This window comes from Ranitomeya imitator, chromosome 2 (genome assembly GCF_032444005.1).
Source record: "Ranitomeya imitator isolate aRanImi1 chromosome 2, aRanImi1.pri, whole genome shotgun sequence".
In the NCBI taxonomy this organism is placed as follows: Eukaryota; Metazoa; Chordata; class Amphibia; order Anura; family Dendrobatidae; genus Ranitomeya; species Ranitomeya imitator.
The window spans coordinates 173,060,885-173,077,075 of NC_091283.1; the positions used below are offsets into that span (position 1 = coordinate 173,060,885).

General features: G+C 41.6%; 1 protein-coding gene across 22 annotated transcripts in view; it reads left to right on the top strand.

Moving 5' to 3' along the window:
* Window positions 1-16,191, top strand: part of RALGPS1 (Ral GEF with PH domain and SH3 binding motif 1) — a 953,479-nt gene that overhangs the window by 694,009 nt on the left and 243,279 nt on the right. For all 22 annotated transcript variants that reach the window (XM_069748007.1, XM_069747990.1, XM_069747991.1 and 19 more), the window contains one exon: window positions 10,093-10,160. In XM_069748007.1, the coding sequence (XP_069604108.1) occupies window positions 10,093-10,160 (68 nt within the window). The remainder of the gene's footprint in view (window positions 1-10,092; window positions 10,161-16,191) is intronic.

Here is a 16,191-nt window from a genome sequence, read left to right on the forward strand (position 1 = left end):
TGAATAAAAATTTTGTTATGCAGGACACGTGAAACACACACACACACACACACACACACACACACACACACACACACACACACACACACACACACACACACCACTCATGTGAAAATGAAAATGTCCCGCTCTTCCCAAAGATTGTATTTATCCGAGGATGCATACACCTTCCTTTCCTCCAACACTGATAGTGAGGAAGAGGACATCATCTTCCTCTATTTTTCCTCATCCTCCTCTTCTTCCTCCAGTGATAATGAACCTCCAGATTGACTTCCTAGGACTGCAAATAAGACAGTGCCCACCATTAGTGCCCTCCTAAGGATCTAATCCCTCCTCCCCTGAAGGTTGGGGTAATAAAACACCCTTACATAATAGCACCATACACCGATAATATAGGGGTACATATACATCTATCTGTATATGTACCCCTATATTATCGGTGTATGTTGCTATTACAGTATGTAAGGGTGTTGTATTATATACTCCCTCTCTTCTGTGATGCTAATGCTTAATATTATTTGGATAATACCTGGATTTTGGTCCTCTGGGTCTTTCTAGCCCCCAAGTGTTTTTTCCATGTGTGTTTCACAGCTGTTGTAATATCCCCTGCATCTTTTGGATTATTTGTTAATGAAGTATAAACTTTTTATACATAATTTTCTGGACTTCTGTGATCGTTATAAGTTCTCTGTGTTTGTTTGGTTTAATTGATGATTTGTCCATATTGGATCCATAATTTATATTGGTTGGCCATTATTTTGTACGATCTACTTGTATATTTATAGAAGGAAAAATATACAGTATATGCTAGCTAATGTTATTCTTAAGCTATTGCTATATGTCGTAATGGCAGCATCCCCACCACTGTTCAAGGCACATCTACACAGGTCAACAAACCAGACGCAAAACAGGTGCAAAGTGTGTTACGGAAGTGGGAGAAGAAATGGCACAATTTTTCAGTGTAACACCTGCCCGACAAACCTTGTGTGGAGACACAGGTGATCAGCGGGTGCTCTGGTCCGCTAGCTGAAACCGCATGGACCAGGGATCATCCTGCCAAATGCACCGCTCTCCTTTACATGTGGGTGTAACATTACTCAGACAACACAAGGTAAGGGTAAAACCTTGTGGCAATACTTTACCACAAAATAGGCAGATAACACATAGAACAGTCCCAGCAAAGTACCCAAGATGGTGCAAAATTACAAAGTCTCACTCTTCCGCTGACTCGCCAGGATAATAACAGCTGTGACTTCAGAGCTTCCAGGGACAACTAACCACCAGTGGTATGCACAGAAAGGAGGTAACGACAAGCTTAGTAAGATGAAAGTCCATTGAGGTACAAGGCCAGATGACCGGAGGGTCACAACCTAGCTTCTCAAAACATCTCTATTGAGCCAGTCAACCAATGGGTCCCATTCCTAGCCCCCACAAATGTATCCATGGGGCTCAGGCAACTGGTGGGTCCAAATCCTGACTACCCCAAACATATCCATAGATTCGCGATGTTCCATGGAGCAAATTTGTATTCTTCCAGCCGGGACCATGGTCCCCTAAGCTGGAATCCTGTAGATTCACAAATCTGTGTTCCTTGTGATTAAGCCAAAATGTCTTTCCTGCTGTCCTGCAGAGAGCCTCTAGTTGTTTATGGATAAATGATAATTCACAGCACCTCATGGCATCACAGGGTTAACTTTTACCCATAGTAGGAGCGCACGTCAAAATCCAGGGAGTCCTTCCTGGAAAACGTCCAAACATCAAATAGAAAATAGAGACAGCACTGTCTCTATTTTCCATTTGATGTTTGGTTCTTTTTGGATGTCTGAATGTCTTGGCTGAATCTCTGTCTCATGTTACAGAGGCATATAACCTCTTTTTATAGTTAGCAACTGTTCTTCATCCAATATACACAGGTAAAGGGGAAGAATGATGATAAGACCAATTCGCATTGTTTGATTATGTAATCTATTTGCATAGATTTTCCGCCTCTATTTTGCAAGTTAACAAACTGGGTGGCCTGGACAATGTGTAGCCAACATATCAGCAGACCTCACTAATCATCCAGGATAACAGCACAATGTTACATCAATTGTCAACATATACGAGTCAATATTACAGACTTATACAAACAAAAGTCTGTGTTTTCTTGATCAACCAGAAAGAAACAAATTCAAAAGTCATCATATAGATAGGTCTATTCCTCCTGGCTTGCTGAAAATAGAGTTCTGGTTAATTAAGATAAAATGCTGTGCGCCTTGCCTGTGCATAAAAAAATATTCAAAGTCTACCACAAATCCATTAGTTATTGATGTTTATTATTAGTGATGAGCGAATATACTCGTTACTTGAGATTTACCGATCATGCTCAGGGGTCCTCTGAGAATTTTTTAGTGCTCGGAGATTTAGTTTTCATCACCACAGCTGAATGATTTACTTCTCTTAGCCAGCTTGATTACATGTGGGGATTCCCTAGCAACCAGGCAACCCCCACATGTACTTATGCTGGCTAACAGATGTAAATCATTCAGCTGAGGTGATGAAAACTAAATCTCCGAGCACTAAAAAATACTCGGAGGACACCCGAGCGTGCTCGAGAAATCTCGAGTAACGAGTATATGGAATATATATATATATGGAAACTTGGGCTGAAAGGTGGCAGATGAGGTTTAACAATGATAAATGTAAGGTTATACACATGGGAAGAGGGAATCAATATCACCATTACACACTGAACGGGAAACCACTGGGTAAATCTGACAGGGAGAAGGACTTGGGGATCCTAGTTAATGATAAACTTACCTGGAGCAGCCAGTGCCAGGCAGCAGCTGCCAAGGCAAACAGGATCATGGGGTGCATTAAAAGAGGTCTGGATACACATGATGAGAGCATTATACTGCCTCTGTACAAATCCCTAGTTAGACCGCACATGGAGTACTGTGTCCAGTTTTGGGCACCGGTGCTCAGGAAGGATATAATGGAACTAGAGAGAGTACAAAGGAGGGCAACAAAATTAATAAAGGGGATGGGAGAACTACAATACCCAGATAGATTAGCGAAATTAGGATTATTTAGTCTAGAAAAAAGACGACTGAGGGGCGATCTAATAACCATGTATAAGTATATAAGGGGACAATACAAATATCTCGCTGGGGATCTGTTTATACCAAGGAAGGTGACGGGCACAAGGGGGCATTCTTTGCGTCTGGAGGAGAGAAGGTTTTTCCACCAACATAGAAGAGGATTCTTTACTGTTAGGGCAGTGAGAATCTGGAATTGCTTGCCTGAGGAGGTGGTGATGGCGAACTCAGTCGAGGGGTTCAAGAGAGGCCTGGATGTCTTCCTGGAGCAGAACAATATTGTATCATACAATTATTAGGTTCTGTAGAAGGACGTAGATCTGGGTATTTATTATGATGGAATATAGGCTGAACTGGATGGACTAATGTCTTTTTTCGGCCTTACTAACTATGTTACTATGTTACTATGTTATATTCGCTCATCACCATTCTATTGCACCAATATGTACTGTTCACAGCCTACATATGGCACCACATTATGAATTCAAATACCAGTAAAACCCTATCTAAATATACCTGTCACGGTTCTCCCCCTCAGGGTGTCTGGGATGCAGTTGTTGACAGCTCCAGCTGTCCAATCTGGTACAGGGGCGTGCTGAAGCTGTCAGTACTTTGATTGACAGCATGACCATCCGGTCTGGTTCAGGGGCGTGCTGAGCTGTTGGTGTGTTGATTGACAGCTCAACTAGCCAATCTGTGACTGGGAGGCATCCGCTGTCTCAGGTGTTTACTATCCCGGGTAATGGCCCTGCCTGCTTAACTGAGCAGCTTCTCCCAGACCACTGCTAGACGAACATTCATCTTGTGAGGTTTATGCTTTGTGCTCCCTGTGCCTTGAGTTCTATATGCTTGACCTGTTGCCTGACCTTGGACTTCTTTCTGACCAGCCGCCTGTTTAACTCCTTCAGCTCTGATTCTCCTGGTACTCTGATCTCTGAACGTTACCTGACTACGCTTTTGTCTCTTCCTTCTGTTTGACGTACCCTTCTGGCTACTGATCTTGGACTCCCTGACCGCTCTGACTCACGGCTTACCGTGAGAAGCGACTAGCGTCACAATATCTCTATATTCATTCCAAAATGGGGTCAGTTGTGGTGGATTTTGACTGTTTTGTCACTTCTTCAAGAGCTCTCTGGAGAACTTGCACAACCAATTATGTGGTCTATTTTATCATCTTATCCTTGTGAAAATGGAACATTTGGGACTAAAGCAACATTATTGTGGGAAAAGTGCAATTTTTCATTTTCATGTCTCAGTATTATAAACTTCTGTGACACAACTGCAGATTCGTGGTACTCACCACAAGTCTAGATAAATGGGGTCAGTTGTGGGGTTTTCCACTGTTTAGGCACATCAGTTTCTCTGCAAATGTGACATGGTGTCCTCTTGTTTATTCCAGCCAATTTTGTGCTCTAAAAGTCAAACAGTGCTCCTTCCTTTCCGAACCCAAATAGTAGTTTTCCACCACATAAGGGGTATCTGTTTACGCAGGAGAAATTGCACAACAGTTTTTGGCGTCCATTTTCTCCTGTTATTATTTTGAAAATGAAAAATTTCGAGCTAAAGCAACATTTTTGTGGGAAAATTAAAATTTTAATGTTTTCCCTCCACATTGATTTAAATCCCACGATCACTTAAAAGGTTAATAACATTTTTAATGTGGTGTTGAGCAGTGTGAGGGGTGCAATTTTAAGAGCGATGTCAGTTTGGGGTATTTTCAGGCATGTAGGCCCCTCAAAGTCACTTCAAATGTCACGTGGTCCCTAAAAAAAAAATTGGTTTGCTAAACTTTGTTGAAAAAATTAGAGATTGCTGATAAAGTTTTAATCCTTCTAACTTCCTAATAAAAATAGTTCCGTTTAAAAAAATGATGCTGATGTAAAGTAGACATGTGGGAAATGTTATTTATTAACTATTTTGTGTGTCATACCTATGTGGTTTAACCCCTTCCCGACCTGTGACACAGCGTATGCATCATGAAAGTCGGTGCCAATCCGACCTGTGACGCATATGCTGTGTCACAGAAAGATCGCGTCCCTGCAGGCCGGGTGAAAGGGTTAACTCCCATTTCACCCGATCTGCAGGGACAGGGGGAGTGGTAGTTTAGCCCAGGTGGGGTGGCTTCACCCCCCCGTGGCTACGATCGCTCTGATTGGCTGTTGAAAGTGAAACTGCCAATCAGAGCGATTTGTAATATTTCACCTAAAAAACTGGTGAAATATTACAATCCAGCCATGGCCGATGCTGCAATATCATCGGCCATGGCTGGAAACACTTATGTGCACCCACCCCACCCCACCGATCGCCCCCCCAGCCCCCCGATCTGTGGTCCGCTCCCCTCCGTCCTGTGCTCCGCTCCCCCGTCCTCCTGTCCGCTCCCCCCGTGCTCCAATCACACCCCCCGTGCTCCAATCAAACCCCCCCGCACTCCGATCACCCCCCTCACAGCGATCCCCCCCGTGCTCCGATCCCCCCCCGTGCTCCGATCCACCCCCCTGCACAGCGATCCACCCCCCCGTGTTACGATCCACCCCCCCATGCTCCGATCCACCCCCCCCCCCCGTGCTCCGACCCCTAGAATAGGGGTAGGGTTAGTGTTAGGGGTAGGGTTAGGGCTAGGGTTAGGGTTTCGGTATGTGCACACGTATTCTGTTCCTCTGCGGATTTTTCCGCTGCGGATTTGATAAATCCGCAGTGCTAAACCGCTGTGGATTTATCGCGGATTTACCGTGGTTTTTCTGCGCATTTCACTGCGGTTTTACAACTGCGATTTTCTATTGGAGCAGTTGTAAAACCGCTGCGGAATCCGTAGAAAGAAGTGACATGCTGTGGAATGTAAACCGCTGCGTTTCCGTGCAGTTTTTCCGCAGCATGTGCACAGCGATTTTTGTTTCCCATAGGTTTACATTGAACTGTAAACTCATGGGAAACTGCTGCGGATCTGCAGCGTTTTCCGCAGCGTGTGCACATACCTTTAGAATTAGGCTATGTGCACACGGTGCGGATTTTGCTGCGGATCTGCAGCGGATTGGCCGCTGCGGATTCGCAGCAGTGTTCCATCAGGTTTGCAGTTCCATGTAAACATATGGAAAACAAAATCCGCTGTGCCCATGGTGCGGAAAATACCACGCGGAAATGCTGCGTTGTATTTTCCGCAGCATGTCAATTCTTTGTGCGGATTCCGCAGCGTTTAACACCTGTTCCTCAATAGGAATCCACAGGTGAAATCCGCACAAAAAACACTGGAAATCCACGGTAAATCCGCAGGTAAAACGCAGTGCCCTTTACCCGCGGATTTTTCAAAAATGATGCTGAAAAATCTCACACGAATCCGCAACGTGGGCACATAGCCTTAGGGTTGGAATTAGGGTTGTGGTTAGGGGTGTGATTAGGGTTATGGCTACAGTTGGGATTAGGGTTAGGGGTGTGTTGGGGTTAGTGTTGGAGGTAGAATTGAGGGGTTTCCACTGTTTAGGCACATCAGGGGTCTCCAAACGCAACATGGCGCCACCATTGATTCCAGCCAATCTTGTATTCATAAAGTCAAATGGTGCTCCCTCACTTCCGAGCCCCGATGTGCGCCCAAACAGTGGTTTACCCCCACATATGGGGTACCAGCATACTCAGGACAAACTGCGCAACAATTACTGGGGTCCAATTTCTCCTGTTACCCTTCTGAAAATAAAAAAATGCTTGCTAAAACATCATTTTTGAGGAAAGAAAAATTATTTTTTATTTTCACGGCTCTGCGTTGTAAACGTCGGTGAAACACTTGGGAGTTCAAAGTGCTCACCACATATCTAGATAAGTTCCTTGGGGGTCTAGTTTCCAAAATGGGGTCATTTGTGGGGGGTTTCTACTGTTTAGGCACACCAGGGGCTCTGCAAACGCAACGTGACGCCCGCAGACCATTCCATCAAAGTCTGCATTTCAAAAGTCACTACTTCCCTTCTGAGCCCCGACGTGTGCCCAAACAGTGGTTTACCCCCACACATGGGGTATCAGCGTACTCAGGACAAACTGGACAACAACTTTTGTGGTCCAATTTCTCCTGTAACCCTTGGGGAAATAAAAAATTCTGGGCTAAATAATTATTTTTGAGGAAAGAAAACGTATTTATTATTTTCACTGCTCTGTGTTATGAACTTCTGTGAAGCACTTGGGGGTTCAAAGTGCTCACCTCACATCTAGATAAGTTCCTTTCGGGGTCTAGTTTCCAAAATGGGGTCACTTGTGGGGGGTTTCTACTGTTTAGCCACATCAGGGGCTCTGCAAACGCAACGTGACGCCCACAGAGCATTCCATCAAAGTCTGCATTTCAAAACGTCACTACTTCACTTCCGAGCCCCAGCATGTGCCTAAACAGTGGTTTACCCCCACATATGGGGTATCAGCGTACTCAGGAGAAACTGGACAACAACTTTTGGGGTCAAATTTCTCCTGTTACCCTTGGGAAAATAAAAAATAGCGGGCTAAAAAATCATTTTTGAGAAAATATTTTTTTTTTAATTTTCATGGCTCTGCGTTATAAACTTCTGTGAAGCACTTGAGTGTTCAAAGTGCTCACCACACATCTAGATTAGTTCCTTTGGGGGTCTAGTTTCCAAAATGGGGTCATTTGTGGGGGATTTCCAATGTTTAGGCACACAGGGGCTCTCCAAACGCGACATGGTGTCCGCTAATGATTGGAGCTAATTTTCCATTTAAAAAGCCAAATGGCGTGCCTTCCCTTCTGACCCCTGCCATGCGCCCAAACAGTGGTTTACCCCCACATATGGGGTATCTGCGTACTCAGGACAAACTGGACAACAACATTTGTGGTCCAATTTCTCCTATTACCATTGGCAAAATAGGAAATTCCAGGCTAAATAATCATTTTTGAGAAAAGAAAAATTATTTTTTATTTTCATGGCTCTGCATTATAAACTTCTGTGAAGCACCTGGGGGTTTAAAGTGCTCAGTATGCATCTAGATAAGTTCCTTGGGGGGTCTAGTTTCCAAAATGGGGTCACTTGTGGGGGAGCTCCAATGCATAGGCACACAGGGGCTCTCCAAACGCGACATGGTGTCCGCTAACAATTGGAGCTAATTTTCCATTCAAAAAGTCAAAAGGCGCGCCTTCCCTTCCGAGCCCTGCCGTGTGCCCAAACAGTGGTTTACCCCCACATATGAGGTATCGGCGTACTCGGGAGAAATTGCTCAACAAATTTTAGGATCCATTTTATCCTATTGCCCATGTGAAAATGAAAAAATTAAGGCGAAAATAAATTTTTTGTGAAAAAAAAAGGACTTTTTCATTTTTACGGATCAATTTGTGAAGCACCTGAGGGTTTAAAGTGCTCACTAGGCATCTAGATAAATTCCTTGGGGGGTCCAGTTTCCAAAATGGGGTCACTTGTGGGGGAGCTCCAATGTTTAGGCACACAGGGTCTCTCCAAATGCGACATGGTGTCCGCTAACGATGGAGATAATTTTTCATTCAAAAAGTCAAATGGCGCTTCTTCCCTTCCGAGCCTTACCATGTGCCCAAACAGTGGTTTACCTCCACATGTGAGGTATCAATGTACTCAGGAGAAATTGCCCAACAAATTTTAGGATCCATTTTATCCTGTTGTCCATGTGAAAATGAAAAAATTGAGGCTAAAAGAATTTTTTTGTGAAAAAAAAGTACTTTTTCAATTTTACGGATCAATTTGTGAAGCACCTGGGGGTTTAAAGGGCACACTATGCATCTAGATAAGTTCCTTGGGGCGTCTAGTTTCCAAAATGGGGTCACTTGTGGGGGAGCTCCAATTTTTAGGCACACGGGGGCTCTCCAAACGTGACATGGTGTCCGCTAAAGAGTGCAGCCAATTTTTCATTCAAAAAGTCAAATGGCGCTCCTTCCCTTCCAAGCCCTGCCGTGCGCCCAAACAGTGGTTTACCCCCACATATGAGTTATCAGCGTACTCAGGACAAATTGGACAACAACTTTCGTGGTTCAGTTTCTCCTTTTACCATTGGGAAAATAAAAAAATTGTTGCTGAAAAATCATTTTTGTGACTAAAAAGTTAAATGTTCATTTTTTCCTTCCATGTTGCTTCTGCTGCTGTGAAGCACCTGAAGGGTTAATAAACTTCTTGAATGTGGTTTTGTGCACCTTGAGGGGTGCAGTTTTTAGAATGGTGTCACTTTTGGGTATTTTCAGCCATATAGACCCCTCAAACTGACTTCAAATGTGAGGTGGTCCCTAAAAAAAAATGGTTTTGTAAATTTCGTTGTAAAAATTAGAAATCGCTGGTCAAATTTTAACCCTTATAACTTCCTAGCAAAAAAAAATTTTGTTTCCAAAATTGTGCTGATGTAAAGTAGACATGTGGGAAATGTTATTTATTAACTATTTTGTGTCACATAACTCTCTGGTTTAACAGAATAAAAATTCAAAATGTGAAAATTGCGAAATTTTCAAAATTTTCGCCAAATTTCCGTTTTTATCACAAATAAACACAGAATTTATTGACCTAAATTTGCCACTAACATGAAGCCCAATATGTCACAAAAAAACAATCTCAGAACCGCTAGGATCCATTGAAGCGTTCCTAAGTTATTACCTCATAAAGGGACACTGGTCAGAATTGCAAAAAACGGCAAGGTCTTTAAGGTCAAAATAGGCTGGGTCATGAAGGGGTTAAAGGCATACAAATAAAAGTTTGAAAATTGCAAAATTTTGTTTTTTTTTTTTTTTGTCAAATCTTCGATACGATTTAAGTTTTCTTTGTGAACATATGAACCAAAATTTACCAAGAACATGAAGTAAAACATGTCACAAAAAATTACTGGGATATGTTCCTGTTTTATTACCGCATAAAGTGACACAACAGGAAGGTGAAAACAGGCTTGGGGTGAAGAGGTTAATAACATGACATGATAATTTCTGACATTTCTTGTTGATACTTTATAAATAATGATCGTTTTTAATATTTGCTTACAAATATTTCTCTCTAAACCTATAAATATATATATTTTTATCTTTTAGACTTTCATTAAGGATCGAGCCAGGAAACAGTTCTCCCCGTCTGGTCTCCTCCAAGGAAGATCTCGCAGGTATACATTTTCTATACTACTTTTTTCCCCAAAAAAAACATTCTGTCCCTAACAAAGTGTTAGGTGGAAGCTAAGAGATCTGTAATTAATATTCCCATTTCAAGTTAGAGGACCTCAACATTGTATTGATGTCCTATAGCTTCCTTATCATAGCGCGTCAGTGATATAAGATATGAAAAATCTTCATTATCATGCTAGTGAGTTGAAAAACAAAAGTCTACTTACTTTCAGTAAGAAAAGCAGAAAAATAGTCTTGCCGTCATCAGACCTTTTAATGGCTAAAAGAAAATACCAGAAGAATTTAGACTTTGTTCACAAATGTTCCTATTTTCCAAATGGAAAGGATTTTTTTTTCTATTTGTAAACTACAGGAACCAAATAAAAGTATTTTTATGTATGGTCAAACAAGAGAGAGATGGTTTTTACAGATTCTCGGCACATGTGCAGTCACTTTCTTCAGCAAAACAAAAGAACTTTAGACATTTCTGGAAAAAAATCCTCATGTTTCACGGAAACATCCTGTGCGGTGTTTATCCTAAATAAAACGTCTTCCCTCTTTAGTATGTGGGAGACATTATGAGTGAGCTTTGTATGGACTCGAGGGAGGAAAAGATGAGCAGGGGAATATATTAGACTTTTCAATGCTATTTTTTTCTTTATTTAAATACACAAAAAATGCAGAAAAATTCCTACTAATTCAGCACTAATGAGCAGCTGACAAAATACTCTGGATTATGAGAGCGAATAACCACATGATATATTATACTTTCAGCTCGTCCTGCTCCGTCTGCGCCTTAAAATCTTGTGAGGTGCCTACTTTTTTAGATTTTTTGTAGTGGACTACTTGATAATGGATTTTACTATAATATGAGCAATCGATTTTTATTTTTTTAATATATCAATTTTTTTTTTTAATATATTGATGTATATCCGTACTCCGGATACGTTTCCAAACACTCTGATTTATGCCCCCCACACACAAAAAATAAATAAATAGAAATTGAATCTATAACAATTCAGCTTATTTTATATATGGATTTTGTTGAGTTTTTGCCACATGGAACTCCATAGAAACAGTTGACATGCTGCGAAGTTACAATGTGCACCAAAGGTCAATTTCTATTCTGATTTTTATCTGCAGCAAGAAGGCGAGATTTGTTAAATCCTCATCCACTGTGCTGCTTTTGTGAAATCCAGGTGATAAAACTGCTAGCGTATTCGTGATGTCTGAACGTATCCTAATAATAAACTCTCAGGGCTACAGGAAATTAAATTTCCCATCATTTAGTTGTTCACTGTAACCCCTTTCTGACATCGGACGTACTATCCCGTCGAGGTGGGGTGGGCCACCATGACCATGGACGGGATAGTACGTCCAGCGCGATCGGCGGCGCTCACGGGGGAGCCTATCGCAGCTGACATCCGGCACTATGTGCCAGGAGCTGTCACGGACCGCCTCCGGCACATTAACCCCTGGCACACCATGATCAAAGATGATCGCGATGTACCGGCGGTGCAGGGAAGCATCGCGCAGGGAGGGGGCTCCCTGCGGGCTTCCCTGAGCCCCCCGCAGCAACGCGATGTGATCGCGTTGCTGCGAGGGTCTTACCTCCCTCCCTGCCTGCTCGAGCCCCGGATCCAAGATGGCCGCGGATCCGAGTCCTGCAGGGAGGGAGGTGGCTTCACAGAGCCTGCTCAGAGCAGGCACTGTGAAGCAGCCTGCACTGCTCTCAGATCGGTGATTTGACAGAGTGCTGTGCAAACTGTCAGATCACCGATCTGTGATGTTCCCCCTGGGACAAAGTAAAAAAATATAAAAAAATTTTTTCAAATGTGTAAAAAATAAAAATAAAAAAAAATATTCCAAAAAAAAAAAATATATATATTATTCCCATAAATACATTTCTTTATCTAAATAATAATAAAAAAACAATAAAAGTACATATATTTAGTATCGCCGCGTCCATAACGGCCCGACCTATAAAACTGGCCCACTAGTTAACCCCTTCAGTAAACACCGTAAGAAAAAAAAAAAAACGAGGCAAAAAACAACGCTTTATTATCAAAAAGTGGAATAACACGCGATCAAAAAGACAGTTATAAATAACCATGGTACCGCTGAAAACGTCATCTTGTCCCGCAAAAAACGAGCCGCCATACGGCATCATCAGCAAAAAAATAAAAAAGTTATAGTCCTGAGAATAAAGCGATGCAAAAATAATTATTTTTTCTATAAAATAGTTTTTATCGTATAAAAGCGCCAAAACACAAAAAAATGATATAAATGAGGTATCGCTGTAATCGTACTGACCCGAAGAATAAAACTGCTTTATCAATTTTAACAAACGCGGAACGGTATAAACGCCTCCCCCAAAAGAAATTCATGAATAGCTGGTTTTTGGTCATTCTGCCTCACAAAAATCGGAATAAAAAGTGATCAAAAAATGTCACGTGCCCGAAAATGTTACCAATAAAAACGTCAACTCGTCCCGCAAAAAACAAGACCTCACATGACTCTGTGGACCAAAATATGGAAAAATTATAGCTCTCAAAATGTGGTAACGCAAAAAATATTTTTTGCAATAAAAAGCGTCTTTCAGTGTGTGACGGCTGCCAATCATAAAAATCCGCTAAATAACCCGCTATAAAAGTAAATCAAACCCCCCTTCATCACCCCCTTAGTTAGGGAAAAATTAAAAAAATGTATTTATTTCCATTTTCCCATTAGGGTTAGGGCTAGGGTTAGGGTTAGGGCTAGGGTTAGGGCTACAGTTTGGGTTGGGGCTAAAGTTAGGGTTCGGGTTGGGGCTAAAGTTACAGTTAGGGTTTAGATTACATTTACAGTTGGGAATAGGGTTGGGATTAGGGTTAGGGGTGTGTCAGGGTTAGAGGTGTGGTTAGGGTTACCGTTGAAATTAGGGTTAGGGGTGTGTTTGGATTAGGGTTTCAGTTATAATTGTGGGGTTTCCACTGTTTAGGCACATCAGGGGCTCTCCAAACGCGACATGGCGTCCGATCTCAATTCCAGCCAATTCTGCGTTGAAAAAGTAAAACAGTGCTTCTTCCCTTCCGAGCTCTCCCGTGTGCCCAAACAGGGGTTTACCCCAACATATGGGGTATCCGCGTACTCAGGACAAATAGGACAACAACTTTTGGGGTCCAATTTCTCCTGTTACCCTCGGGAAAATACAAAACTGGGGGCTAAAAAATAATTTTGGGGGGAAAGATTTTTTTTTTAATTTTCACGGCTCTGCGTTACAAACTGTAGTGAAACACTTGGGGGTTCAAAGCTATCACAACACATCTAGATGAGTTCCTTAGGGGGTCTATTTTCCAAAATGGTGTCACTTGTGGGAGGTTTCTACTGTTTAGGTACATTAGGGGCTCTGCAAATGCAATGTGACACCTGCAGACCATTCCATCTAAGTCCTCATTCCAAATGGAGCTCCTTCCCTTCCGAGCCCTCCCATGCGCCCAAACAGTGGTTCCCCCCACATATGGGGTATCAGCGCACTCAGGACAAATTTGACAACAAATTTTGGGGTCCAATTTCTCATGTTACCCTCGGGAAAATACAAAACTGGGGACTATAAAATAATTTTTGTGGGAAAAAATGTTTGTTTTATTTTTACGGCTCTCCATTATAAACTTCTGTGAAGCCCTTGGTGGGTCAAAGCGCTCAGCACACATCTAGATAAGTTCCTAAGGGGGTCTACTTTCCAAAACGGTGTCACTTGTGGGGGTTTTCTACTGTTAGGTACATTAGGGGCTCTGCAAACGCAATGTGACACCTGCAGACCATTCCATCTAAGTCTGCATCATTCAAATGGCACTCCTTCCCTTCTGAGCCCTCCCATGTGCCCAAACAGTGGTTCCCCCCACATATGGTGTATCATCGCACTCAGGACAAATTGGGCAACACATTTTGGGGTCCAATTTCTCCTGTTACCCTCGGGAAAATACAAAACTGGGGGCTAAAAAAATAATTTTTGTGGGAAAAAAATTTTGTTTTATTTTTACGGCTCTGCATTATAAACTTCTGTGAAGCACTTGGTGGGTCAAAGTGCTCACCACCCCTCTAGATAAGTTCCTTAGGGGGTCTACTTTCCAAAATGGTGTCACTTGTGGGGGGTTTCAATGTTTAGGCACATCAGTGGCTCTTCAAACGCAACATGGCGTCCCATCTCAATTCCTGTCAATTTTGCATTGAAAAGTCAAACGGCGCTCCTTCCCTTCCGAGCTCTCCCATCCGCCCAAACAGTGGTTTACCCCCACATATGGGCTATCAGCGTACTCAGGACAAATTGTACAACAACTTTTGGGGTCCAATTTCTTCTCTTACCCTTGGGAAAACAAAAAATTGGAGCTGAATTAAATTTTTTGTGAAAAAAAGTTAAATGTTCATATTTATTTAAACATTCAAAAAATTCATGTGAAGCACCAGAAGGGTTAATAAACTTCTTGAATATGGTTTTGAGCACCTTGAGGGGTGTAGTTTTTAGAATGGTGTCACACTTGGGTATTTTCTATCACATAGACCCCTCAAAATGACTTCAAATGAGATGTGGTCCCTAAAAAAAATGGTGTTGTAGAAATGAGAAATTGCTGGTCAACTTTTAACCCTTATAACTCCCTAACAAAAAAAAAATTTGGTTCCAAAATTGTGCTGATGTAAAGTAGACATGTGGGAAATGTTACTTATTTAGTATTTTGTGTGACATATCTCTGTGATTTAATTGCATAAAAATTCAAAGTTGGAAAATTGCGAAATTTTCATAATTTTCGCCAAATTTCCGTTTTTTTCACAAATAAACGCAGGTACTATCAAAGAATTTTTACCATTGTCATGAAGTACAATATGTCACGAGAAAACAATGTCAGAATCACCAGTATCCGTTGAAGCGTTCCAGAGTTATAACCTCATAAAGGGACAGTGGTCAGAATTGTAAAAATTGGCCCGGTCATTAACGTGCAAACCACCCTTGGGGGTAAAGGGGTTAAACAATACCTTTTTTTTTTAGGGTGAGCTGATTACAGGGTGTTCTTCATAGATGTACAGTTTCACTAGAGTGTCCCCACAGGAAATATGAAGCATTGCACATTTCTAAATTTAAACCAATGTATTGTCTATGTAATACATTGATTTGCTGGATCCTCCACAGTAAGAAAAACGCTTTTCTCCAACTAATAGATGAATTTCCTTTCCAAGTATAAGGCTTCACATATCCAACATAGATCACGATGCAAGCATAGGCGCCAGGTCCCCATACCCAAACTTGACAGCCTTCTAGACTGTCAGGCAACCCATGGCCAGTCCGTAAATTGCAGTGCATACTTACACCCTGTTAGATGTGTAAAGCTAACCTAACAGCGTGGGTTTTCTTCTGTTTGTGCAATGTCATCAATAGAAAATCTACAAATTTAAGAAGGTAAGACCAAGGCCAAGAACACAAATTAGAAAAAGAAGGGAACACCAGACAGGAATCAGTATAGTATTAGTTAATTTTTATTTATATCTATGGTAGTGAGGCAAATCACAATAAATATTTAAAAAAAAAAACAGTGTGCACTCTCCAGGATACATACGATATAATTAATAATTTAGTTATAAAAATGAATAATTGCCCTCTCAGTAGAGTTAAAAAATCCTAGTACTCTGATAAAAACAATTGGAAGTGAATAGAGTGTAACATCAAATAAATATATATAAATACATATGTGCTCAATGTGCAATCCTATCAATAAGGTGTCAAGGTAGCAGGTACTTCAGTACCTAATGTTTAAGTAGTGCAGCATAGATTCAAAACCATAAAACATTAATATATAATAAACCACTCCAAGGCACTCCCCCTGACGAAGGAAGTAAAACCGAAACGTGCGTCGGGGCTCGTGTGCACACACAGATCTTAAACACCTCAAGGTATTTTGTATAATGTGATTATCGCTCTGATACACACTTTTTGGCACTTATGCTAAGCACTTGCTCCAGTTTATTATATATTAATGGTTTTTGGTTTTGAATCTATGCTGC